At 51.0% G+C, this 27,187-nt stretch overlaps 1 protein-coding gene and 6 non-coding genes across 11 annotated transcripts; all 7 read right to left on the reverse strand.

The window, feature by feature from the left end:
- Positions 1 to 784: 784 nt before the first annotated feature.
- TBRG4 (transforming growth factor beta regulator 4) lies at positions 785 to 27,187 on the reverse strand. Of its 5 annotated transcripts, none has more exons than XM_032799604.2 (11): positions 27,109 to 27,187; positions 24,677 to 25,175; positions 20,561 to 20,884; positions 17,825 to 17,996; positions 14,240 to 14,397; positions 13,490 to 13,600; positions 10,682 to 10,826; positions 8,382 to 8,627; positions 7,157 to 7,268; positions 5,590 to 5,704; positions 785 to 1,088 (listed from the first exon to the last, which is right to left on the reverse strand). In XM_032799604.2, the coding sequence occupies exons 2-11, from the start codon at positions 25,097 to 25,099 to the stop codon at positions 987 to 989; spliced, it is 1,908 nt and encodes a 635-aa protein (XP_032655495.1). In that variant the 5' UTR covers positions 25,100 to 25,175; positions 27,109 to 27,187; the 3' UTR covers positions 785 to 986. The 5 variants fall into 5 exon arrangements, with proteins under 5 accessions (XP_032655495.1, XP_074918244.1, XP_032655496.1 ...); XM_075062143.1 differs by having other exon boundaries at positions 27,126 to 27,150; XM_032799605.2 differs by having other exon boundaries at positions 26,581 to 27,132.
- On the reverse strand, positions 2,132 to 2,268 carry LOC116836165 (small nucleolar RNA SNORA5). Its single transcript, XR_004376393.1, has one exon. It is a non-coding gene; the product is annotated as a small nucleolar RNA SNORA5 (small nucleolar RNA).
- Positions 7,606 to 7,743, reverse strand: LOC116836162 (small nucleolar RNA SNORA5). The gene has a single exon (XR_004376390.1). It is a non-coding gene; the product is annotated as a small nucleolar RNA SNORA5 (small nucleolar RNA).
- Positions 9,539 to 9,676, reverse strand: LOC116836164 (small nucleolar RNA SNORA5). The gene has a single exon (XR_004376392.1). It is a non-coding gene; the product is annotated as a small nucleolar RNA SNORA5 (small nucleolar RNA).
- LOC116836158 (small nucleolar RNA SNORA5) lies at positions 14,713 to 14,842 on the reverse strand. Its single transcript, XR_004376386.1, has one exon. It is a non-coding gene; the product is annotated as a small nucleolar RNA SNORA5 (small nucleolar RNA).
- Positions 19,286 to 19,425, reverse strand: LOC116836157 (small nucleolar RNA SNORA5). Its single transcript, XR_004376385.1, has one exon. It is a non-coding gene; the product is annotated as a small nucleolar RNA SNORA5 (small nucleolar RNA).
- Positions 23,766 to 23,903, reverse strand: LOC116836163 (small nucleolar RNA SNORA5). Its single transcript, XR_004376391.1, has one exon. It is a non-coding gene; the product is annotated as a small nucleolar RNA SNORA5 (small nucleolar RNA).

Below are 27,187 nucleotides of genomic sequence, written 5' to 3' on the forward strand. Positions count from 1 at the left end.
CACTTCACTGCTCGGTGCTGCAGGGGAGATGAGGCTTAGTTAACGTACATAAAGCCATGAGATCATAACATGAAAGGTGCTAGAGGGCTCCAATCCGGCCAGGGGCTTCTAGGTATCCTTGTAATATACTCAGTGTCTGGGATGAGCTATGAACAGCAGCCCAGGAGGTAAATTCACTTCTGGTGAGAGCCTGCAGAGGACAGGACCTCCTGTTTCCCCGCTTCCCCCAAAGCCTCTGGAGCTGGAGAGCAGCAAGGCGAAAGCCCAGCTGTAGCAGGAAGCTATCAGTGGAACTGCTCTCAGGCCACAAGCAACTTCTGCTTCCATTTTACACCATCACCCAGACAGTGCTGAGAGGGCAGATGGTTCTGGGCAGCCTCCTCCAGTGAGCAGAACAGGAATAAACAAACAAGCCTCCAGTCAGAAGGTAAAGGGAGGAGCTGTTCACTGTCTGCACGCCCCTCCCGCTGGCCTCTGATCCAAGAAGCGGTGCTTCTCCCACCAACCCCGTTCACCTCCTGCCAGGGACAAGCACACACACCAGCCTCTTGCCTTCACTGGGAGCTTGCATGGTGCCAGCCCCTCCTGCAAGTTCATTAAACAGCTCTTCCAGGCCCCTTTGTGCTCTCCTGGTGTGCAGGGACTGGAAAGCGACCCCCATCCGCCCCCTTCTCGAGCACACTGCATGTATGGGGAGCAGCCCGAGCGCTAGCTGGGTGTGCAGGCTGTGACGCACGCCCCCCACTGGTGAACATGCGGTGGGGCAGCGGTGCCCCATGCAAGCTGGCCTGTACAAGAGGGAATTTATTCCAATACATATTTATATACACAACGCTACCCACACCTCTGCCTTCGTCCTCCCCACCCCCGGGGAGCACAATGCACATTCACAGCAGCAGCATCGGCACTCCAGTCGACTGAGGCAATCCTCCTCTCTCTCATGCCGGATGTGAACACCAGAGCCCATCGTTCGACGGGTTCAAGGGTCACTTAGCCATCTCTGCCCCCACGGCTTTGTTCATTTTGTCCTTGAGGTAGGCTGCCTTCTGCCACTCCGATTTCAGCTCCAGAAACTCATAGTAGGGAACCTGCAGCAGAAGAGGGCAGGGAGCGGGGTCAGGATTTACACTGGGGCGACTGTGCTGATCTCTCTCAGGGCCAGCTTGCTCGGCCCAGTGGAGAATGGCAGGACTGATCAGCAATCAGCCAGGTGATACTGACCAGCCCCAAAAAGTGAGGGGGTCCCTGCAGTGGGGTGTCTAAGCCTGCCAGAGAATCCTCCGGACACTGCCAGGGATGCACAGTGGCCCTTGGGACAACTCTTCCATCATACCCAAACCTGCTGGCCTGAGACTGCCTGGCTCTCCTCCGGGAGTGTGGTGTTAGCAGAGCACTGGGGGAGCTACAGGAGGCAGCCTCAGCTTGAAAACAGATTCCCCCTCCCTAGCTGCCTCAAGAGCAAAGATACAGCCCTTGGGAGTCTCAGCAGGAGACTCCAGCAGGATCTAACCTGTCTTGAGAGGCAGTTACAATCAGCCAGCGTCTCCGGCCGCTCCAGGGAGGGAAGAGCTCTCTGGCCACCTCGCTGTCTGGTGCTGCAAAATGTCCGACGGGAACCAGCTTCTGCGTGGCTGCATCCTGCAGCTCTGCAAAATCTCCTATCCCAACAGCGGTCACGTAACTAGACAGTGCATGGAGGACTAATGACCCCACATCTGACCCCTCCAATGGGTGGCAGCGGCACCAGCTAGATTCACTCACCGTGGACACAACACTCTTCAGCACATGCTTTTAAAAATGCTTAGAAATAAAAATAAGGATAGTGCTGGCCGGAGACACTAGAACCCAGGTCATGTGTGCAGAATGTACTGCACTGGTAGCCTCCGGCCAGTCAGCAGGCACTACTCTGCAGTCACTCCTTGGCCCTTCTGCCAACTCTGCCACAGAGGGAGCTGCTGTTGCGGGCTGGTTCTGCAATGCGGACGTGGGTTTGCTAGGACAGGGGCTCAGATACCCAACCTCCTTAACAGCCGTAACAGCTTCTACGTGACGCAGGCCACCACTGTTCAGACAGCAGTAGGAACACTTCCTTATTTCAAAGCAAGATCAATACTGTCTCCCAGCCCACACTGGGTGGCTGTAGCATATTTTTATCCCCAGCACGCAGTGGTAGAGACGTGGGGCCCATGAACTACAGATGTTGCTGTGGCAGCCGACCGGGGCAGTACCCACCAGGGCAGAGGTGAGTACTGAATTTGACAGGCTGCAGGGCAAACACCCTAATTGAAAGTGACGTTTCCTGGCTACCTTGTGTAGGTTCTATGGCACTGTATCACGGCTGCTCAGGTCCCCACCAAAACGGTGCAAGAGAAGCTTAGGAAGTGTGCCGAGTGAGCAGGCTGTTTATTGGCAGCTCCACCAATGTTGCTGGCAGCTGGCTGCCTGCTATTATTAACGAGTAGTTTGGTAGCAGGGCCTCTGGGGTTGCCAGCCTCTGCCAAATCAGACATGGTGGAGCCTTTCATATACCTCTCCACACCAGGTGGGGGCAGCGTCTTACACTGACAATTGAAGGTTGTGTCTGTTGAAGGCTCTGAAGTCATTTGTATAAACGGTAACTTTGCAGGTGGCCTTTATAACTCTTCAGTGCTTTAGAGGCACAAAGTGCGACAATCAAATGCCAACTATTATAAATGGATAGGCAAACGGCAATAGGGAATCACTGCAGCCACTTCTGGGGTGCAGCACAGCAACAATACAAAGCTAGTAGCAATGAATACAATACCGCACACCAATTAACATCAGAGAGCTAGCTATCTAAAGCAGAGGAGCTAAGATGCTGACTCTACAGGAAGGATCGGGAGCTTTATGAGCATAGGATTAGGATCGGCTCAATTTTGTATTGGACACACAACATTTGAAATGTTGCATGGTCTATTTTGTCTCTTCACCCACCCACCCACTTTCTTATCCCTTCCCCACTACCAGGGCAGGCAAAACTCAGATTTAAAAATGAGGAAAGAGATGCTTGGCAGAGAGGGATATTTAAACGTGCAGCCGTGTGGAGAGGGTGGAATGTGTAGCCAATGGAGGAGGCAGCTAGGCCAGGTGGGGATGACACACACTATGCAGAACATAAGTCACTGATCTACCAAGGAAACCAGGGCCCCAAGGCAGCACAGCCAGAATCAGTGGGAATTTTGTCACTAGTTTCAGATCACGTCCTGCCTCAGGCTGTTGATATTGGCCACAAACTGGAATGAAGCTGACTCTGCACTTGCTTGCTCTGGGATATGGTCTATTGTACTGGATAGTACTATATGCATAGCAGCAAGTGAAGGTGGCTGCAGGCCCAGCGACGGTGGATGAGGGGAGCTCCATGTCTTGCTTTCCTGAGCCAACATCGCTGCAGTTACTAACAAGCCTCAGAGTGCTGGCTTCCACAGCGCCTACTGCTTTCCCAAGTGGGGGCTGCGGATTGTGGTCCACGGAGCAGCAGTAGGGAAAGGCACTGGGCTGGGACTCCAGTTCCTGGTTGTGACACAGACTTTTCCAGAGCCCTGGGCAAGTCCCTTAATCCATGTGCCTCAGCTGCCCACCAGGGCGAGACTCCCCAGCCTGAGTTCTGCAGCAGTTCAGACTCAATGACCAGTATGGTCCCTTCTGGCCTTAAATCGCTGTCTCCATAAGCTTTGCTGCCCTGCCGGGGGCTGAGAGAATAAACAATGACTGAGGAGCACCTAAGCGCTAAGGCCAGACAGGCACCTTGGTAGAAAGATATTGAAAAAACAGAATCCTATCGTGTCTGCCTTTGGTTCAGCAACCTTCACCTCCAGCTGCACTGGAAGTGGGGGGACGAGAGCAGTCCCTAGGGAAGCGATCTAGTCATTTACACTAGGAGAAAACATTACAGCTTGGTAGGAGTCCCCCTCTATATACAGCTCAGGGGAACCAGAAGCTGCAAGGAGCTGGAAAGGCCACCAAGGCCTCACAGTGACAGCGCGTGGGCAGGAGGACGAGAACAGAACAGGCTGTGGAGAAACAGCAGGAGTTCCGTTGTGCTCCTCAGACACTTGACGTAAGTGTCGCACCAAATGCCGGTGTTGGTGCGGTGCCTAGAAAACTGGGGAACTTTAACACGGCTTGCAATGGCCCCCCTCTGCTTCCAACCTCTTTGCTGGGAAGTTTACACCTGTCCTCTCCAGAGAGGGGTGCTGCCAGCCCTGGTCTGCAGGCAGGCCTCCTGCCAGATGGATCAATGGGCACGAAGAGGCAGGCCTGACATTTCACTTCATTGTTGTCCCTGCCACTCCCCCATCTTTGGGGTCCAGAACAATGAGTGGTCCTGAGAGGATTGTTTGCTGATCCAAGGGGGCTGGAGCCCAGGTGACCTACAGACCATCTCTCTGGGCACGCAGGGTTGGAGACAACACTGCGTGCCCCACCCATCGCTCTGGTTGCCTTGACAGGCTATGTTTTCAGGCTATATGCTCAGAACTCTGCCCCTCCTCCGTATGCTCTCGCTACTCTGGCAGCCTCACCGTTCATTATGGCTATGCAAGTGTCTCCAAACAGCAGCAGCTGCAGAACACCCCGCACCTGAGACACACACTGGACCTCATGCAAGCACCTCCACAGAAGAGTCTTCTAGTCAAAATGTGGGACCCTTTAACAACCTGCCCGCAAGCTGAGCTAAAGCATCTCCTTGAACCTGCTCAGAACAGGGAGTCCCCAAGATCCACTACCGCTTGGAAGTGTGTGTGTGTGTGGGGTAACTTTCAAGTGACAGTGATTTTTGGGGTCCCAACTGGAGATCCCCTGCAGGGACTTCATTCTTCCAGGTGGGTGCTCAGCACTTCCTGGGAAAAGGCCCCTTAAACTGGACATTTGATAACAACTGGCCAAGGCAAAGCGTTAGAGGGACTTAGGTAAGGTCACATCTCCCCAGACATGCAGCACAAACAGCAGGGCTGCTCCCCTTTGGATGTCGGCCCCTACTTGATCTGGGGACCACTTTAATATCAGTTACAGGAAGAGACCCACTAGGCCATATAGCCCCTTCCTTAGTCACCACGTGCAGGATGGCTCCCTACAGCCCAGTCACTGGGCTCTGGCTACTCCAGTTTGTGGCTCCTCCCCGTTTGCCTGGGAAAACTAGTCCCCAGATCTCCCTGGCAGGAAGTTCTGGCCCTCATCTCATCTCACTGCATTAGACTGAACCCCTCTCCTGCACCAACCTAAATCATCCCACCCCTTCATGCTCATTCTGTCAACCTTTGTCCCCGGCGTCAGCTCTGAGGCCAGGTCTCTTCTGTATCCAGCTCCCAGTCCCCCTTCAGATCAGTTCCTCAGCCCAGTGATGGTTTCGGCTGCTGTTTTTCAGGTAACTCATGCAATGAATCTGGATCACTGAGCGAGGCCCCATTCCTCCCAAGGGGAGCGGGAGACTGGAAGGGCTCCTGGCTACTGTAACACCTCTAAGGTGCAGGCTGTGCTGTCTGCCAGCTATCGGGTAACAGAGGTCGAGCCCCCATTCACTTTGGTATTGGGAGCCAGGGGAGAAGGCATCGGCCTTTGCTGGCTACTCACATCCACGATCAAGAACCCGGCGGCTTGCAACTGTCGTCGGGCCATGGCAAAGCGGCCCAGCAGGTCCTTGCTTCTGCTGCTGAAGTTTGGGAACTCCCACCTCAGGAAAGCAATCCTGCGAGAGAGACACACAGAGCGAATGAGGCTGAATGACTCAGGAGCGGGCGCAGGCTCAAATCTCTCACAGTCTAGAGCGCTGTGTACCCTCGGCTCAGCAGGCAGGACACTTTGCTGGCTTTGAGCAGCTGCCAAAGCTCCAAAGGAACAAGCACTTGGCAGTGCTAAGAGGAACCGCTTTACCCAGCTGCGACTGCGGACTGCTCTGGCTTGGACAGTGCACAAGCGCTGGCATGCAGGATCAGACCCCTGGCCCACTGACTGGCGTCCATTATCCTGTGTGCAGTGGTCACCAATACCTAATGTTTCAGAGGACAGTCACAGGAGCACCACAGTTGTGCAGGGCTGCACGTTAGGGGTCAGGAGCAGCAATGCCAGGGGTCAAGGTCGGAGAGATTAGTTCAGGATTAGTGCAGGAGATCAGAGGGCCCTTGTCTGAGCATTTATAGCCACAAGCACTATGCCCAGTAGATGACTCAGCCCTGTGATTTGTCTGACGTGTGTGTGAATATGAATGCCGGGGAAAGGTGCTAGAATAATTTAACCACAGAATAAGTCCAGCAACAATGTGAGAGGGCAGTTTAGTCCCCATGGAGTCTCTTGAGGGGCCAGTTACAGTGGCAGATTGATGTGGACACAGCTCCACCTGGCCCTGGACCCAGTTCGAGCCAGCCCCACTGACTGGAGTGGTGCTTCGGAAGTTCGTCTCAGCATCCAGGCTGTTGCCGAGCCCTGGGGCGCTAAACCTTGAAGGCCCAATCAGGTTAATAAGGAGAAAGGGGCCTTGCTGACTAGGGAGCCTGCCCTGCCCGATTAGCACCAGCACCTTCCCATACAGCTCCCGCCCTCTACATCACCCCCCCTTCCCCTAACAAGGGAGGCTAGTGGTTCTGCTCACAGCTTCTAGGGCTGAGCATGGACATGAGGTGGGGGCACACTCATTCCAGCCTGAGCCGCCACAATCCCCAGCTGAGCTTTTTTCCCGGTAAGGGAACTTTTAGATGAAGATGCTGGTTATCCCGATCGGCCTGTATCCTGTGCATCTGCGGGGACTTCTAGGGAGGAGGGAGAGGTAGGGAGGGTACTCAGAGGAGCCAGGCAGCTTGGGGAAGGCACCTTCTGCACCAGCAGCTCTGATGTTCCCATTCCCCAGAGTCCGTGGCTGCCCCAGACTCTGCTCACAGCGCCCATCTCCCTTTGCCTGAGTTTCAGTGGTCACGATGCAGCCATTGCTGACAGCGAGTCTGTGCCATGAGCTGCAAGGGAGTCAATGCACCTGTTTTGCTTTCACCACTGCAACGGAGCAGAAACATCTCACCTCATCCTGAACGCGCACACGCACCGCAGCCTTCCCTCCTCGTTCCCACAGGGCTGGGGCGGACTTAGACCCCTTCATCCTGGCTTACATGGCAGCAGCAGGGCCTGATCTCTGGTGTGGCTAGGCACTCACCTCCTGGTGCCATGGGGCGGAGGTTTTGTCCCTTCTGACTGGAGCAGGTGGGAAGCAGCAAAGTCCTTTACGGGGAGAGGCTGATTGTCGCCGTTCAGCATCATCTCGGCATCTACACAGGAGAGAGGGGAAACCACAGGGACTGCTGAGGCCTGGCTGGCTCCTGATTAGCATCGAGTCACATCCCCAGGGAGATCAGATGATGCACAATGTGCAAAGCCTTGCCTAGGCCCATCGGCTCACCAGTGAGAGGGTGACGCTAACTGCCCAGCCACGGGTACAGCCTGTCACCGAGCACCTGCCCTGCCACCAACCTACCCTGGACAGAGCTGCATTCTGGCTTTGATTTGCTAGCCATTGGCAGCAGGGCCATTCCACTGTGCCCTATGCTCTCTGTGGACGGTGGGGAGCTGCAACCACACCCAGCATCGCCTCTCCTAGCTCACGGCAGGTGTCTGTAGCATGGTTTTATCCCCAGCGTCCAATGAGAGAGACGTGGGGCCCATGAACTACAGGTGTTGCTGTGGCAGCCGGCTGGGCCAGTACCCACCATGGAGCAGACAAGCACTGAATTTGACATGGCTGCAAGGGGAGGAGAAGCTGCAAAGTTCTTTGGTGGACCTGACACCTGCTGTTCACACAGTGGTATGGGAGGATGGGGCATTTCCTGCTGAGCAGTTATGCGGGCTGGGACGTAGGGACTGGTCTGGCTGACCCAGAGGGGAGACAATTTTCCATCTGCCTTGTCACTTCCCCAAGACAGTCAGGCACATGGCTGAGACGCAGTGTGTTGCACCCACTTAAACCACCAGTGATCCAGAGCCATGGAGCTGGGGAGCACGGCAGGACAGAGCCTGTCGCCCCTGTAGCCAGGGGGTAGAAAGGTCACGTGCACTGAGGGCCTCACCTTAGAACCCATTACAAAACCACCATTAGCTGTCTCTGCTCAGGACTGGAATAGCAGAGTGTGCTGGGGGTCTGGAGGGAGGTGCACTGGCAGGGCAAGGGGGCACCTCAGACTGATGCACACGTTGGGAGGGAGGTGCACTAGCAGGTGATGGATCAGTGGGCTAACGGGGGGGCTGCATCAGGACTGCCATGCAGTGAGTGAATGTCAGGAGAGGAGTTTACATACCATGTGCACCCTGGACAAGGCAGCGGCTGCCCAGTTCATTAGCAATGAAGTCACTGCAGCCTTGGGCTCGGGTCCCAAGAACACACTCACCGAGCTGCCAGCCATAAACGGTGTGTACGTTGAACCGCCTGTTAACCTCGTCTTTGGCCACCACGTTCAGCACCTCCTGCAGGCTGCTCTGTAGTGGAGTGGCCTTCCTGTCCCCTGGTGGCTCTGTGGCACTCAGGGCCTCTGGCGGAAGGAAGGGCCCCTGGTAGCCTGGGCACTCCAGCCTGGCGGCAGCGTTGATATGCATCAGTTTGAGCCTGTAGTTCTGTCCTCTGGGCGTCTGGTCATCTGTTGGGTAAGAAGGGCAGCAATGGAGACCCAGCCCAGGGGAGAGGCCTGGACCGAGGGCTCAGCCACTCAGATCTCCTAAAAGTTCAACTTGGTCCACTTCATAGCAGGAGTCATGGCTGGTTGGCCCTACCCCACATCTGCCACTTGGAACCCAATCCTGCAGGGCCCACAGTGACGAGTGGGATTATACGCTGGGGATTGCCTGTGACAGCAGGGACTGCACTCAGTGACCCAGTAGGTCCCATCCAGCGCTATGTCCTGCCAGAATGACTAGAACAAGTGCCGAACAACCTCCACCCCTGCACTGACTGCAACGAATGCTCAGTACCTTGCAGGGGGGCACCTATTGCCTGATCGCCAGCAACTGGGCAGTTGCAGCTTTGGCAGCACCAAGCCCGTGAGACGGGCTTTGAGAGAGAACCCCCAGGAGCATGAGGAAGGGACACGCACTCTGCCCGGCACAGGGTCCTTGAGGTGTGCAGAGTAAGATCCCCCTGCCCAGATGTGATTTGGTGGCCCTGGTATGGCACAAGTGTTATCTCTGCACCGTGAGTCTGCACGTCAGGCGAAGCTCTGTGCTACAGCGACCTGAGCACACAGACCCAAGCGTACCCGGCCACAGTTACTTCAAGAGGGAGCGTACCCAGTGTGTCACGTCATCCCTAGCAGCAGAGCCAGCAACACATGGGAACCTCCCCCCGGGGCAGCACCACTCAAAGGACGTCATCCTGCTAGACAGACGCCCCCTGTGGCAGACTCTGGAAGTGGCTGTTCTAACTAATGGCTGCTGCCAATCCCCTCTGTGGTGTACTCATGCTGAGAGGGGCTCAGGGCCTTTCACATTGCTGAGCTGGCAGAACAAGCTCATTCCCTCTCCTGCCAAAGCAGCTTTGCAAACCTCAGAGGCTGAGTGCCTGTAGCATGGTTTTATCCCCAAGGTCCAATAAGCAGGACGTGGGGCCCATGAACTACAGGTGTTGCTGTGGCAGCTGGCTGGGCCAGTACCCACCATGGAGAAGACAAGCACTGAATTTGACATGGTTGCCAGGGGAGGGTAAGCTGCAGAGTTCTTGGGTGGACCTGACAGCTGCTGTTTGCATATGTCCTTCCCAGACTTTAGGATTCAGTGGGAATGGGTGGCTGAGTGCAGGACAGTGCAGCAAACTAGTCATTCCACATTCCAGAGCTGTGCTCAGATTCCAGCTTTCAGGACAAGTCCAAAATCCACGGCTGGTGGCATCAAACCACGCCTTGGTGAAGAGTTAGCCACATCAGGAAATACACAGCACCAGCGTGCCCAGGGCAGGGCCAGCAAGGGGGGCAGTTACAGTGCACCAGAAGGGTGATGTGGGGCCAGGACTGGAGTAGCCCAGGGCTATAGATCAGCAGAGATGCCCCCTGGCAGAACACTCTGGGGAGGACACACTCAAGCCAGTGCTATTAGCACTTCATTTTCATGAGCATCACACTCACTTCCACCTCGCTCCCCATCACACCCACAAACCCAAATGCGAATGCCCAGCAGAGATTAGGAGCTCATGCTGCTGGGTTAGCCACAGCCCTCATGCCCCACAGCCTGGTTGCTGAATTATGGCTGCGCAGAAGCCATCAGCACTTTGATGTGCTTCCCAAAGTGGAATCCCCGGGACTCTCTTCCAGCCACTTTAGGACTGTCCTGGGGGTTAGAACAGGCAGCAACGAGGCCTGCTCCCCATATGCGGCCCAGCCTGCGGGGAGGGAAGACTGAGATACCATCCCTCATTCAATCCTTCACCTCTCTGCAGAGCCTGTTACAACGGGGCCACGTGGTGGTGGATTTCTGACATGACATCTGTTGGCAATGGAACAGACTATACTCGTCTCACCCCTCATGGGATGGGCAATGACCATTACTTGGGCCAGACGGGAACTGACAACCTGGAGGACAAAAGTGCAGTATTTCCATTCCCAATCCCTTGAGCTCTCAGGTTCCCCTATGTCTTAAAAGGCTCCTCCCCATCCCCACTGGCAGATGCAGGCACACCCCACGTCCAAGCCACATCTACATTTACCTAGAAGCTGGCTATAAAACGGTCGGGCCAGCACACTTTGCAGGTAGGGAGTCTTCGCCTGCTGCAGCACGCACAGTGACCACACCAGGTCTGTCAGCAGGTGCGGGTCCAGGCTGCCCAGTTGGTTACCAAGCTTCTCGTGGATCTGGGGAAGGAAAGTCACAAGCTGTCAGATGGGTTTCCTGGGCTGGGTCTTCCTAGCTCTGCCAAGAATTCAGAGGCCACTGGACTGATACCTGGGTGGCTTGGCCTGAGCACAGCTAGTGAGAGACATCATAGCTAGAGAAATGCTTCTCCCAGCAGAGGGGGTAATTACAGTCAAGGGATTTTTCTCATTTTGGTTCTTCGGAAAAGTGGATGTGGGTTGCCCAGCAAGACTCTCTCTAAATGGTACATGCTCTCGAGGGTTTGTTATTGTAGGGTTGCTACTACAAAGGAAGCACACATCACTCATCGTATGCTTGCTGCTCTCTGAAGGGCCACAAACTCACTACAACCGGATCACTCCGTTTTCTGCTGGCCAAACAGCACCGAGGGCCGTGGGATGCTTCAAAGCCACATGCGTGAAGAACATGGCCTTCGCCCAGGAATGAATGGGATGAGAAGCTTTGCGTGCCCTCCCTCGCCACAGTGGGGTGCCAAGCATCATTATCCTGAGAACACCTGGATCAGTGTGTGCTGGCAAGATGTCCCTCTGCGTTCGCAGCAAGCAGCAGGGCCTCTTACCATTATACTGAGGTTCTGTAGGCAGAGGCTTTCATAGACTCCCAGAAATGAAGGGCTGGGAGGGACCTCAAGAGGTCACTTAGTTCAGTCCTCTGCACTGAGGCAGGACCAAGTAAACCTAGACCACCCTGACAGGCATTCATCCAGCCTGTTCTCCAAATCTCTACTGACAGGGATTCCACAACCTCCCCTGGAAGGTAGTCCAGAGCTTAACTATCCTTAGAGCGAGAAAGTATCTGCCTTCTTGCAGATTAAGCCCATTAAACGTCTTGTTGTGCCTTTGGTGGTCAGCATCCTTGTTATAACAGACCTTAACGTCTTTTTAATAAGCCAAAGTTGGTAGTTTATGGCTTAACAAACTGCCTCTTTAGAGAGGCCTTCTAATTCTGGTGTCCATGACAACCCTGCAGACCAGGGCTCTCGATCAATGCACACAACAGGCATGGGGCAGCAAGGCAAGCTGTCCTGGGTACTGCCCTGCCACTGTGCCTCCCCCTTGCCCTGGAGAGAGACCCCGTCAGGGTGAGTGGCCCCTTGGAGACCAAACAGGGGCCCCAGAGGCTGTTAAGTGAATATGGGAGAGAGTGGGGGAGCGGAACAGACCAGAGGAGGACTCCTGGAACTACGGACCTCAGACCATCCCTGCACTTTGGCTCCAGGGAAGAGGTCTCTTTGGTATCTGACAGCTCAGCAGATGGTACAGAGACAGTTAAGCCTGTGGCCAGAGCAGGCCAAAGGACAGTGGGGGAAATTGCGAAGGTGCTGCAATGCCACATCCAGCCAGGAGGGGCTGTGTTGAGGCAGCAGCTTTGCTACTGGGTGGCTTAATGGTCTAAGCATTAGGTCAGAAATGCCAAGACTCACTGAAGCCTCCGGTTCAAAACCCAGCAGAGTCACCTCAGCGCTGCACTCCCAGGGATGAGGAGCTACACATCAGACCATCTGCTGCAGAGGTGATGGGACTATGAGGTAGCTGAGCTCCTGCCTGCACCTGGGAGCTGGGTTAGACTGGCCAGAGCTGGGTTAGAATGGCCAGAGAGCGGAGTTTGATTAGCTCAGGGTTAGATTAGCTCTTGCTCAGAATGCTCCTAGGATCATCCATGCCTACCTAGCAAATGAATTGCAAGCACTGTGCTGCCCCTGCTGCCTGGCTTGAGGTGTGCAACTGTCCCAGCTCTGAAGGGCACAGGCAGGTGTAACAGGCAAATCACGGCATGACAGAGACCCGCAGGTAAGTGCACAGGCACCGAGGCCTGGTCTTTCCTCTCACTAGCAGGGGAGGGCAGTAAGACACTAAAAGCTTCAGTCCCCACAACCCAGATGTGCACTTCTGGAGGGCTGTCATAGTCCCATTGCATTAAGTGATTATGTGGCTATTGCCTCTTGGTTTATTACGTACACTGGTCACCAGTACAGGCAGCAAGCAGAGCCACTCTCCCTTCCAGCCACTTGTGTCAGGATGACGTAGCCAGGAGAGGGTTACAGCCTACCTGCCTGTCATGTCTCAGCAGGTGACTTAACAGAAGGGAGAATCTTTTGGGGTTGTGGTGGTGGGGGCTTTTTCCTTGCCTCTCTCAGTCCCCAGACAGACACACCCTTGCTTTAAATCCCTGGCCCAGTCCTATGACAGGCAGGTTTGCCCTTAACCCTTTCCTGACAATTGTTTTACCCTATCACATCATTCATAGCGTGGGGCCTCAAGTCAATGCTTGACTGAAAACACTGAGCCTGGTACTTTGACATATGCAGAAGGACAGAGCAAGTGCCAGGGCCCTGCTGGGAAGCTCTGCTTCCTGTTCGCAAGAGCTCAGATCCCAGGACTTCACTGAGCAAACGTAAGCACTTACTCAAGATAACCTGCAGTGCCCCTTGGGTTTGAACAGACTGTGTTCTGAAAGATGGGTGTGTGACTGCAGGGCTATGGCATGGCTATCCTATTTCCTACAGAAGTCAGAGAGCTTCTGGACACCCCTAAGTCTGCAATCTCAGATGTCTTCAGGAGAGCTGCAGCCTTGGCAGACCTGGCCCAGTTCTGATGTAGCCTGAGGGCGTGCTGCGGGACGGGAGGGCGAGAAACATTACCATGTTATAGAAGTTCTCGCTTCGGCTGGGCTGGAAGTTCAGGCGGGCGAAAGACAAGATGATGTTGCACAGCTGCAGCACGGTGAATCTGTCAGCATTGTCCAGGATATACTGGAAAGCAGAGAGGGAAAGCGGTAAGTGTAGACCCGAACAGCTCCAAAGCAAACACTGACACTGACGCTTACAACATCCAATCCTCGGACAGTGCTGCCCTGCTGATGCACGGCGGAAATAAGCCAAATGGCTCCTATCGACCTGTCAAGGGCTTTGTATTAGCATCCAGCACTACACTGAAGGAGCACAAAGATACGGAGGTGTAAGCATAAACCAAGAGAGGCAGAATACCCCAGCTGTCAGATGAGGAAATGGAGGCACAGATAGGTTAGTCGGGGCTGAGCTGGGGTTAGTTGCCAAGCAGTCTAGGGCTCCCCCCAATGATCCCCTCAGCGTTAGCTGCTGCCACACCAGGCAGCCGTCTGCAGCGAGCCAGCTCTGATGTGCCCCACACTGTGACCTCCAGTACAGGAGACACATTTAAGCTATTTTTACTGACACCTGCTGTCTTGCACTTGGCCAAGTCAAAGAACGGCATGTGCTACCACTGAGCAAGGCATCAGCTTGGTACCATAGTGCTTAGACTTTACAAATATATCTCAGCATCGTTACCGTACCTTACAGCTGGGGAAACTGAGGCAGAGGGGCCCAACAATGGCTGTTTCCCCCTTTCCTTCCCCACTCAAGTCTCCTCACCTGAGCGAAGGCCTCAAAGAGGGGCAGGTTGAGCCACTTGAGGTAAGCAAAGGACTTGATGCAGCGTCCCACGTCGCCATGAGCCATCTCGGGCACGCGGGAGTGCAGGTCTGATGCCATCTTCTGGAAGACCTGGGTCTGGTGGAAATTCAGCTTTCCTTAAAGAGGCAGAAGAAATCAGCAGCTGCTGAGGAGGAGTCAGCCAGGAGCTCCAAAGCACTAGTGAGAGCAGTGCAAGGGGGGAGCGGGATGTCTGGGGGGTAAGGCACAGGGGGAAAACGAGCAAAAGCATCAAGCCATATTCTTCGAGAGGAAGAGGCTCAGTGTGAATGCTGTTCCCTCCCCATCTCTAAATCAGATCTTAGCTGCAACTACAGAGAACCAGGCCAGGCCTCTGCCCCAAGCCCATCAGTCTCTCTTGATCACCAGGCGGTGCTGAGAAGGGATGTGGACTAATGATGCTGGGCTATGCTGGGTGTCTGTAGAAGATTTTTATCCCTCATCTCTAGACAGACATGGCATGAATTACAGGCGCTTCTGTGACAGCTATTTGGGTCAAAACCCATCACTGAGGAAGAGAGCACTGCATTTGACAAGGCTGCAGAGTGCTTCACACTTGATGCTAGCCTGACTGTAGGCTCATTAACAAATACCCAGGGGCAGCATAAATCCCGTAGAAGTACTCATGATATCCACATGAATGCTGAGCCAGCCCACCAGGTGAAACTTCCAAGGGGAGAGTCAGAGACAGCTCCAGATAGGCACATGGGCCTTGTGTTCGAAAGGATCAAGCAGCACTGTTACACTGATGTTGGTGTAATCAAATCAAAGTAGTAGGGGGAAGAAGGATAGCGGGGAGGGATAGCTCAGTGGTTTGAACATTGGCCTGCTAAACCCAGGGCTGTGAGTTCAATCCTTGAGGGGGCCACTTAGGGATCTGGGACAAAAATCAGTACATGGTCCTGCTAGTGAAGGCAGTGGGGTGGAGTCAATGACCCTTCAGAGGGTCCCTTCCAGCTCTATGAGAGAGGTGTATCTCCATATATTTATTACAAGCAGTGTAGTGACAAGGGCCAGGAAGCAGGAACTTTGCAGTTACTAGCTCAGCTTTCTCTGATTCCCTCTCTGGCATGTCATTTAACCTTTTGGGGCCTCAGCTGCACCAACTGCTTAATGGAGATCATATTCAGTTTCCCCAAGGCTGTTATCAATGTATTTCAAGTACCTGCAAGATGGAAATTTGAGATCAAAGTGCTAGCATGTTGATTTGTTTGCCTTCCTAATCGCATAAACAAACCCACATGCACCATTTCAGAATGCAGAGCTCCAGATATTCCCATGCCAGTGGGTGCGTGTCCCTACAGCTCTGCACTGAGGGACGGCACTCATTTTAAATTCTTCATTAAATCCAAACAGCTTTCTTCAACACACAAGGAATTCCTTGGCTGAGGAATAAATTGGCAGGAAGCTTGAAGTTAAATACTAAGTCACATCTGAAAACAAAATCAGGACTTTAGGTGATGGATGCTACAGAAAACAGGGAGCTAATGAACCATCATCATAGGTGAGGAGTGTTGTGGGCAAAAATCCCCAGAAACAGACAGTAGCAAGGGAGGTGAAACAGTGTCAGATGGGCCAGGAGAGCTCTCCAGAAGATAGGGAGGGGAGAAGAAAAACCTGTGAAAGTCCATCAGAGTGATATTGAATCACTGAATCCTGCCAAGTTATGAAGTTTGGAAAAGAACTTAAGTTCAGTTATGGTCAGGGTGGCAAACTAGTACCTAATTACTGAACTGATCTGCTTCAGGAGTTTGAGTCGTACCTAAGCTACATCTGTTATCTCTGCAAAACCACCGCACCTCTGGGAGGGCGAGCAGGACTCTCTTCTGGCTCACGCCAACAGAACCGTTATCTAACTACATTCTAATAGCAGAATTCCGTGACAATGCACGAACCAGCAAGAGCCCAGTAAGACTCTAAGACTGTAGGAGTTCTGGGGCAGGCAGTCAATAGAGGTATTGTATTTGTTCAATTCCTCACAGATGTTAAGGCCAGAAGGGACTAATCAATCACCCAGTCTGACCTCCAGTATAACACAGGCCAGAGAATTTCAACCCATTCCCCCTACACTGAGCCCAATAACTTGTGTTGGACTAAAGCATCTTCCAGAAATGCATTCAGTGTAGATCTGAAGACATCAAGAGATGAAGACTCCACCACTTCCCTTGAAAGTTTGTTCCAATGGTTTGTCACCTGAATTACAGGCGAGATGATCTAGTCCAGACTCACTGAGAGAAGCATGGAATGCTCTGAATACCATTTCTACTGTCGCTTTTTAAAGTATGGCCACCCCATCTAGGTAGCCCTAGTTCAGGCAGTTGGTCATGTGCAAGTCAGACAATGAAGTGGACTGCTCAGCTGGAATCAGCATGTTTATAGAAGGGGTTGTGTCACAGTTTTACGTGGTAGAAGGATACACTGCCCATTTGTCTGGACTATTACCAACATGAAAGCAGCGTTTGTGATGTCCTGCAGAGGACGAGAGGCAAAATGTCTGCAGAAACCATTAGCCACCAAGGAGAGGACAGAGAACTAAGACACCCATTATTATACCGATGGATGTGTTACTTTCTGCTCAAATTAATGCTGTTTATACGTAAGCAAGCTATGAATAGGTCCATTATTGTGATGGATCAGAAAGCTCTGATCTACTCTGTATCTTGCAAACAAAGATATCCAAGTTAAGACTGAAATACATTGGCCCGCCACATCCAAGAGCACACACAGGCAGAGACCTACTGTACTATGTAGTATATTAGCCACCGGATAAAACAGTATTACTTTACAAACATTCCTTAACTAATACTCCAAGGGGGAGAGATCAAATAATTTTGTGACATCACCCCTTTACGCCTAATTCCATCTGGGCAATCCTGTTCGTTGCCAATCTCACAACCACAGCACTTCTGACCTGTTGAAACAGGCAGATAGTAGGACTTACACCTTTTGTGGGTGAGGAAACTGAGGCACATAGGTTAAATGACTTGCCTTCGGTGACAGAGGGAATCCACTGCAGAGCTCGGATTAGAATTTCGGAATTTCTGGCTCCCTACTGTGTGCTCAGAGGCCTCTTTCGAACAGTGTGGGTTTAACTAGTTTTCTATGAAAGCCTTTGCTGCTAGAAGTCTGTGGTAGGTGTGGATGGTGACGCTTAATGCACTATTGGAACATGCTCTGACACGAGGGTGATGAGCATGATAAGAAACTAAATAGAACAGAATGCAAAAGCTGAGTGTGCTGGTAAGGGCTATGTTGTAACTGACAAAATCAATTCGATTGCGGGTGTGTGTTTGAGGTACCAAATAACTCAACCGTCACCTCCCCAAAGCTGAGTCAAGAGAGGTTTCAACTCACTGGGTAAAGTTATTTGTATTTGAATGTATGAGCTTGAGATTCTCAGCCAGGACAGAATCGTCATGATAGTGATGCTTTAAAGTCCTAGTTCAACGCAAAGACTGTGCTGCACTGGGCTCTGCTGATGGGATACTTGACTGAGCAGTTCAGGGGACGGCCAGACTCACTTACCATATGCAAAGGCCAAGTCCACCAGAATGCTAGTGCTGAGGATAAAGTGCTTCTGAACCAGATGGTAGGAAATGGCCCGGAGCAGGGGGACAGAGCGCCGGTTCTGGAGCGCTAAAGCTAACGCCACTTTCCGAATGTCCTCAGCAGTGAACTGCTCGGCAAATTCCAAAGCCTGCCAACGGATATTAAGCATAGAGAGTAAAGGTGGAATAAAGCTATTTACAGGATTAATCACTTACATATCTGGCAGATTTCAAAGTATTTTACAAAACTCCCTCTCAAAGATCGTCCAGCACTGAAATGCAGCCACCTCTGGAGCAGAACATAGCAGATCACAGTAATAAGCAGCATGAGATATGATGTGAAAACCATTGTATCCAGAGGGGAGACTTAAAGGAGGCAGAATGTAATTCCTACTGACTGAATGTGGTAAGGGTATCAGTGCTACACTGATTACTATTGCAAAAGATACTATGGGACCTATTACAACCACAAGTGGGCAGTATGGACTCAATACAGGAGTAACTGGGTGAAATTTAGAACGGCCATACTGGGAATGGTTCATTTAGCCTTGTATCCTGTCTTCTGACAGTGGCCAATGCCAGATGCTTCAGAGGAAATGAACAGAACAAGGCAATTATCTAATGATTTGCCCTGTTGCCCAGTCCCAGCATCAGTCAGAGGCTTAGGGACACCCAGGGCATGGGGTTGCATCCCTGACTATCTTGGCTAATCCCTGGGGGAGCCTGACCCTTTGTTTTCTGTCTTTTAACCAGTTACTGAGAAGACCTTCCCTTTTGTTCCATGACTACTTAGTTTGCTTAAGAGCCTTTTGTGAGGGACATTGTTAAAGGCTTTCTGAAAGTCTAAGTACACTATCTCCACTGGATCACCCTTGTCCCTGTTTGCTGATCCCCCTCAAACAATTCTAACAGATTGGTGAGGCATGATTTCCCTTTACAAAAGCCATTTTGACTCCTTCCCAACAAATCAAGTTCATCTATTTCTATCAACAAATCATGCCTGATAGTTCTGTTCTTTAATTCAGTTTCAACCAATTTGCCTGGACTGAGGTTAGGTTTATGGGCCTGTAGTTACTTGGATTGCCTCTGGAGCCCTTTTTTTTATTTTTTAAAAAAAGACCTTTCTTATGAAGGAGAGGAGACTAGATGATTGAATGGTTCCTTCCGGCTTTAAACTCTGAGCATCTGTTTACATTTCATCCCAAAGACAACAGCACTCTAACTTTAAGGGTTGATGTGGGTCCCATTGGACTGAGCATCTAAACCAATGCACCAGCAAAGTGAGTACTGACACAGGGCAAAGAGTTCCCCCTCCTGCATCACTAACATTTCCCTTGGAATCTCACTTATACTAACCTTATCCCAGTGTGTTTAATTTGCTATATGGCAAGATCCCAACCCAACCAGTCTAAACTGTAATACTTTTATTAGCACGTACCAGTGTCTGTAGCAAATATTTATCCCCAGCGTCCAGGAAAAGAGAGACGTGGGGCCCATGAACTACAGATGTTTCTGTGGCAGCTCTTTGGGCCAGTACCCACCATGGAGAAGGGGAGTACTGAATTTGACATAGCTGCGGTCAACCAACCACCTAGAGACCTCACTGGTGGTTTCAACCTGGGGAGTGTTTCTCCAGCCCAGATCACGTGCCTGAAGGACATCTAGTAAGCATCGGAGCAATGAGCTAATCTGCGGGCACAGGCCTGCAGAGCTGGGATTCACAAGCCATCCGATTCAGAACCAGGCTGAACTGGAAGGAGAGAGGAATGGAAAGGGAATATTCCTTTTCTCCCCATCTGTCATGACTTAAAGAGGGGAGTCTCAAGGCAGTCTGCCACCACAATGAGCAGATTCTGCAACTCTGTGCTCAGATCTCAGTGGTGCCTGGCCCTGGGGGTGAGGCAGGCTCTCTACAGAGTCTCACTATGGAGCCATTTCAGTAAAGGAAACAACAACAGTTCTCTCCTTAACCTCAGACCAGATCGGTGGGTCATTTGGCTTGTCATATTCAGGATCACTGCTTTAAAAAGAAATCATTATGGGGATGGTGGTGAGAAAACATTCCACATCAGAAAAGATCTATGAGGCCCCTGAAGGAACACGCTGCCAGGGATGCCTGAATTGCTGTACAAATGCCCATGAGCGCTTATTTGTGAGTAGATTTTTTTAATCACTTGACAGTCTTAATTTTGCTAAACTTTTTCCTTATGTATCCAGCACATTTAAGGTAGTTAATTTAAATAAAACATGTAAAGTTCTGTTTTTGTGCATTTGCAATTAAATTTGACTTTCCATCCAAATACAGCTTGACACAAACTGCAAGTAAAAAATTAATCATCTAGGAAGTGATAAATGCATAATTCATCATTCTCATGTAATAAATGTAAAAATTAAGAATCTAAGTACATGTAAGTTAAGCTGTATCTGGTTCAATATCTGTGTATAGATACAGTTTATTCTCCTGGTTAACAAAAAGAAGCACCAAATTTGGTGCAGAGGTCGTATTTAGTTGCAAATCAACATGTTTCAATGACTACTAGCCAATGAAAATAACTAGAAAGTACAAATGGAAAGCACAATTAAAATTGCTGATTTAAATCAAGGCTTCCTGCTTGCTGATTTAAATCATGATGAAAATTGGAGATTTAGAAGGATTTATTTAAATCCATCCACTCTGCAGGAGACTCAAGCATGTCTGAGCTGCTGCCTATACCTTGTCCTCCAGCCGGTCCATCAGGGTTTGCGAGAGGTGCCCGACCTTCACCATCAGTGTCACCACAGCTCTCGTGTCCCCAATCTCCGTCCAGCGCAGCTCCAGGTGCTTCACCACGTCACTCAGCAGCTCATTCTGATCCTCCACCTGCTCGATGGTTGCCATGTACTCTGCCAGGGAAGCAATCTGCCTGAAGTTCAAGCGTCTCAACCGCCAGCGCATCTCCTGCATCACTGATCTCAGCTCCCTCTTATGCCTCTCCAGCCCCAGAAGGTAGAGGCTCTTCAAGAGGGGCAACAAAGCGCTATTCCAGACCTGGGAAAGCTAGGCAGCAAAGAGGAAATACGGGAATGTTGTTAGGTACAAAGGAGGCTGTAACAGAGCGAGAAGTGGAGTGAGACACTAGAGGATTTATCAGATGGGATCGATCATCCAGCATTGGCAAATGCCAGATGCTCCGGAGGAAGACACCTCCCCCAAAGAGTGGTTTTAGTGCCCTCATGTCTACACTCCACATTCACTGCCCCTTTAACTTCAGCCACAGCCTGTGGGTTTCCCAGCAGCATGAGCAGCTGCTATGTCCAGCCTTGGTCTGGAGACAGAGCAGTGGCGCTCTAGTTTTCCCAGGGCTGAGCTTTCATCGCCTTCAGTGTCAGTCAACACTTCACTCTCTTTTTCCTCTATGTTCAGACCAAACTTCCCCGCCCGTGTACATTCCACAAGCACCTCATGATTCCAAAGGCACAGGGCACTTGCAGTTCTTCCCCAAGGATAAACTGATGATGAAGCGACTGAAAGGCCATCATTCTTATGCTTCCAGATCTTGACGGTATGTGCAAATTCTAATGACCTAGGTCACCTATAGAGCAGCGTAGGGCTATCACTGCTGGGCCATGGGGTCAAATTAGCTTTTCTCACTGGAACTGCCAATAGGCAGCTGGAAAAAAATAAATCAGAAGTCCAGAGTTCCACGGATGATACTGTAGATTCTAAAGCACTTTTCATGCTGAAGAATCCCCACGCGTTGTGTGGAAAACAAAGGAAATATCACCAAATTGCAGCCACCTCTGGGGTGAAACATGACAGCTATTTATCAACAGTACAAAACAGTTTAAGGAAAGGGAAGAATCATTTCTCAGCTTGAAACAGAATCAAGGGAAGTAGAACGTACTGACTCAGATAGAATTTGACCAGGGTGCTCTACAAGTGCTCTGGCAAATGGTACCACAGACACTGTAATAATCAAGACTTCAGTCTTGCGACTTGTCAGAAACTTGGCGTTTTTTAGTAGCACAGCAGCCTCTCAGAGCCACCCTCTGACACTGACTCAATGACTCAGGGTAATGATCACAACTGTAGAATAGTAATTCTTAGAGCTCTCAGAGTGGTTTGCAAAGGTTCTGTAAACAAGTATCATCCATTAGGCAGCTGAAGAAACAGATCATGAGCTACCAAAGATCACCCAGGTCACTGGCAAGCCAGGAGCAGAATCTCAGCATTCCCACTCTCAGTCTTGTGCCCCATGCAGTCTTTCAATACAAATCACCAATGCCATTTCTTGCAGCACCTTGATATCAAATTCCATTGAGAGACTTCTGTCCAGCTGCTGGCCTGGTCCAATCCTGCCTGTCTTTTGATAGCTCAGGGCTTGTCTACATGGGGTCTTATATCAGCTTAACTTTAGTCTGTTTGCATTAGTGAGTCTTGTGCCCACACTCAGCTTTTTTTTTAATCAAGTTATTTAGTATCATAGGTGGCAGCAATTAATCGTCTTTGGAAGAGAAGTTAACTCCTCACTGCAGTGAGTGTATTTGCTTTAAGGTTCGTGTAGACAAATCCTTAACTATTCTGCTTCAGGCAATCCTCCCACTGCCGTGCCACGGTACACTGCTTCACACCTGGATTAGCCTGCCTGTGGATCTGGCTGTGTGCCTTCCATTGCTCCATGGTCACCTCAACCAGAGCCTCATTTAAATGCTGGCATGCAGCTAGGTGTGGCCCTTTTTTATACCAATAGTGGGCAGCATAGAGCTGTGTGGCATAACAAAGTTGTGTGAATGCCACTCAGTTAATTTACATAAAAATGGCCATACTAGGTCAGACCAAAGGTCCATCTAGCCCAGTATCCTGTCTTCTGACAGTGGTCAGTGACAGGTGCCCCAGAAAAAATGAACAGAACAGGTCATCATCAGGTGATCCATCCCTGTCGTCCATTCCCAGCTTCCGGCAAACAGACGCTCAGGACACTATCCCTACCCATCCTCGCTAATAGCCATCGATGGACCTATCCTCCATGAACTTATCTAGTTCTTTTTTTAACCGTTTTGGTCTTGGCCTTCACAACAAGGAGTTCTACAGGTTGACTGCATTTGGTGAAAAAATACTTCCTTTTGTTTGTTTTAAACCTGCTGCCTATTAATTTGATTTCATGACCCTGAGTTCTTGTGTTACGAGAGAAAATAACACTTCCTGATTTGCTCTCTCCGCACCAGTAGTGATTTTATAGACCTCTATTATCTCCCCGTAGTCATCTCTTCTCCAAGCTGAAAAGTCCCAGTCTTATTAATCTCTCCTCATATGGCAGCAATTCCATACCCCTAATCATTTTTGTTGCCCCTTTCTGAACCTTTTCCAATTCCAATATATCTTTTTTGAGATGGGGCAACCACATCTGCAAGCAGTATTCAAGATGTGGGTGTACCATGGATTTATATAGAGGCAATATGGTATTTTCTGTCTTATTATCTACCCCTTTCTTAATGATTCCCAACATTCTCTTCACTTTTTTGACTGCCACTGCACATTGAGTGGATGTTTTCAGAGAACTATTCAGAATGACTCCAAGATCTCTTTCTTGAGTGGTAACAGCTAATTTAGACCCCATCATTGTATATGTATAGTTGGGATTATGTTTTCCAATGTGCATTACTTTGCATTTATCAACACTGAATTTCATCTCTCATTTTGTTGCCCAGTCACCCAGTTTTGTGAGATCCTTTCGTAGCTCTTCGCAGTCTGCTTGGAACTTAACTATCTTGAGTAGTTTTGTATCATCTGCAAATTTTGCAACCCCACTGTTCACCCTTCTCCAGATCTAAGTGCACCAAATTGGTGCAGTTAGAGTAAACAAACTAATCCAATTTAACATTCCCGTGTAGGCATGCTCTTAGGGTGAGATGCTTCAGTATTTCTACTGATCTATACCAGGTGTCTGTAGCATTCTTTTATCCCCAGGGTCCAGTAACAGAGACTTGGGGCCCATGAACTACAGATGTTGCTGTGGCAGCCTGCTGGGCCAGTTCTGAGCACAGATAAGAACAGTACTGAATTTGACAAGGCTGCTGCAGTTTAAGAATAGGTAGTGGAGAACATAATGTAACGTGTGAAACCCACTCTTACTCTCGTTTAGCTCTTGTTTTATTCTCATTTTACTGAGACTTCATTGGGCTAATCCAGGGTTCCACGTGGCTGTTGAGAGCCGGGCGTGGATTCACTGAAGTGCCCAAAGGGGGAAACTAAAGTTCTTAACATGGGTACAACACTGCTGCTGGCAATGATCAGTCCAATTCAAACTCCAGTAATCCTTTTGTTGCTGTTCACCACAGCCCTTGTGAAGACAACAGAATTTAGCAGGGCTGTCTGAAGCACCATTGCCTCATGTCACCAATAGGGGAGGAAGCAGTAGGATCTCAATAGAGACTGCAAATCGGGAAGACGATGTAGTGTCTGCTCAGCTATCACCCCAATTCCTGCCTTTGCCCAACCACTGGGCACATAGCATCCACAGCCACTATAGCCTCTGAACACACAGAAACAGAATATCTAAGTAATGCTGCATTTTCAGTTGTTTCTAGTGCAATACGTATTCCGCCTTTTCTGAAAGCAGTTGGTCACTCTCTCTCCCCCTTCCATGTGCTCTCTCTCTCTCAGCTGGAAGTTAGGAGAACCATCATGTGACCAGCCAACTCTGCACAGGCCACCAGCTAGGGATCTTTGGGAAATTATGTCTCATCAAATGTGGTTAAAAGCACCAGGGAAAGGGCACTTTCTACGCTTCTTCTCCCAAACACACTCCTCCCTCCGAGAGCACCCATCCACAGCATCATGGGAACGTACCTGGCTATTCAGAACCTTGAGCACTTGCTGGAAGCGAGTGTCCTGCAAGATGCTCTCCGTTTCTAATTTTTTCTCCATCACGAGTCGGGAGAGTTGGATGACCACTGCGGAGGCCTGGTTCCCTTTTAGAGAGTGATGTTCAGCCACGTGCAAGAGATCTTCAGGGCTAGAAGCTGCTTCAATGAGTTCATCAATCTCTCTGAGCTCTGGATATTGGCTGTACACTTGCTCCTTGACTGAGAGTTTGTCTGTTTGCCTGGAGAGGCTTGAAGTGTGTAATGAAGCGAGAGCTGCCTGAGGCAGAGCTCTTGCTATCACTGTCTTGGATGCTGGTGCTAACAGAGAAGCTGGGATTGCCAGAGGTGCGAAGGTGGACCCACCAAAGAGCTGTCGACAACAACGTTGCACCAGTCTGACTGCCATGACGCAGTTAGATCTATTGGGAGGGAAGAGGAGGGGGACAAAACTGAACCGGGGTCAACTCCACATTTCAGAGGCCCTACAAAAGAAAAAAACAAAACATTTTAACAAAAGTATATTTAAAAGTTAAAAAAAAAAAAAGAGGGAACTGGATGACTCTAGGGCATAGAGTTTTCCACCAATAGCCTGGTTTGAATCTAGCCCAGGCCGGTAGCATCCAAAAATCATGTCACATAGGCTATGGCTACATTTGTAGTGTAGACATACTACATACCCCGCTAGTATGGGTATAAAGAGCAGTGTAGACAGTGAGGCACTGCTTGGGGTCAGTACAGTACAGACACACCAGAACCTTAGCGCATGTACCCTACACAGCTCTCTACACACCCAAGTAGCGTCTCCCACTTCTACTCTGCTATTTTTAGCAGTGCAGCATCCTTGCTGCCAGAGCCTTTCCCTGCTGCCTCCCCTCTGCCAAAGCCTTTCACAGCCACGTGTAGCTAACCACCACAGTAGGGAGGCAGCCTTTTTTTCACTATGGCATGTAGCTACGGTCTACCTCACACGCTGCCACAAGTGTAGACAAGGCCTTAGGGCTATCAACAGCTCTAGAAGATAAAGTGTAGTCTCGTGCTCGGAACTATCAATGAATTTCAGCCCTGTTTGTTTTACATTCACTCGTGATATTTATATAGCATCATTAAGGTCTGCGAATGCAAGAAACACTTCCTTTCACTTTCACTCATTTATCCACGTCAGTCTAAGTCTTAGGCACATGATCAATAACTTATTCTAAATTGAGAGCAATTGGGGGAATAAAACCCATGAAAATTTAAATATGCCCATTAGAAGAGACAACGAAAATCTAAGGTTGGTATCAACTCCCATTGGCGACCACTGACATCCATCATAGGATTGTATCTACTTCCTATCAAGTATCAGAGGGGTAGCCGTGTTAGTCTGGATCTGTAAAAGCAGCAGAGAATCCTGTGGCACCTTATAGACTAACAGACGTTTTGACATCTGACGAAGTGGGTATTCACCCACGAAAGCTCACGCTCCAAAACGTCTGTTAGTCTATAAGGTGCCACAGGATTCTCTGCTGCTTTTACTTCCTATCAGTTACTGCAGTACCTAGGCTCTGCCACAGTACTGCTCCATGGCTTGGCTCGGAGCTTGATCATTTAAGTACCGTGTTTTGTCACACGCACATTGCAGGCACAAAACGCTGGTGGGTACCTCTGGGAACGGTCTACTAGCCCTGCTGAAGCCGGTTGTGAAATCACTGAGAACAGCCCTCTTCTCCCCTGACGCACAGGCCAGTTCCCCCCAGCACATGGGGACTGACACCAGGCCCAGTTCTGACGGCTCTCCCCGAACCGGATCGCCTACTTCCTGCTCCTACTGATAAGTTTCATGCCGAGGCCACACCTACGCTAGGGGCACTTTGCCAGCGTAGGAAGACCAAGATGTGATTTACTCACAAATCAGACACAGCTCTAGGGGCGGAACTCTGCTCTTCCCCGTATAACGAGTGTCCACCCTCGGGGCTCTTCCCGGCACGGATCGCACCCCGGAGTGACACCGCTACGCTACGGAGAGTCAGCTGTGTAGACACAGTCCGAGAGGAGCCGCAGAGCACAAGACAGGCCCCACCGGGGAGGGAGCCGGGGCAGGTGAATGTCCCCACGGAGAGGCCCAGGACGCGGCACACAGGGCGGGCGCAGGCTGTGCCCCACGCGGGGCGCTGAACAGCCTCCCGCTCCTACCGGGCGGAGAGCGCGGGGAGGGAACCGCCTCGGCTACAGCCCCCCCACGCCCCGATTTCTCTGCCCGGGATACACCCCCCGGCCGGGAGCCGGAACAGCCCCACGCGCGGCGGGACACGGATCCAGGCCGGTCCGAGGGTGGGGTGGGGGAGGGGAACCGCTCCTCTTCCCGGTGCCGTGACTGGCCCGGCCCGGCCACCCCTCCTCGGGCTGCCGGCCCAGGGCCCGGCTAGAGCCACTCACCGCCCCGCCAGGCTGACCTCGGCCGTCCGCACCCCGGCAGCGAGCGCGCCTGAGCGGCGCGGGCCGAACGCGTCACTAC

Source organism: Chelonoidis abingdonii, chromosome 2 (genome assembly GCF_003597395.2).
Source record: "Chelonoidis abingdonii isolate Lonesome George chromosome 2, CheloAbing_2.0, whole genome shotgun sequence".
NCBI classification, from domain to species: Eukaryota; Metazoa; Chordata; order Testudines; family Testudinidae; genus Chelonoidis; species Chelonoidis abingdonii.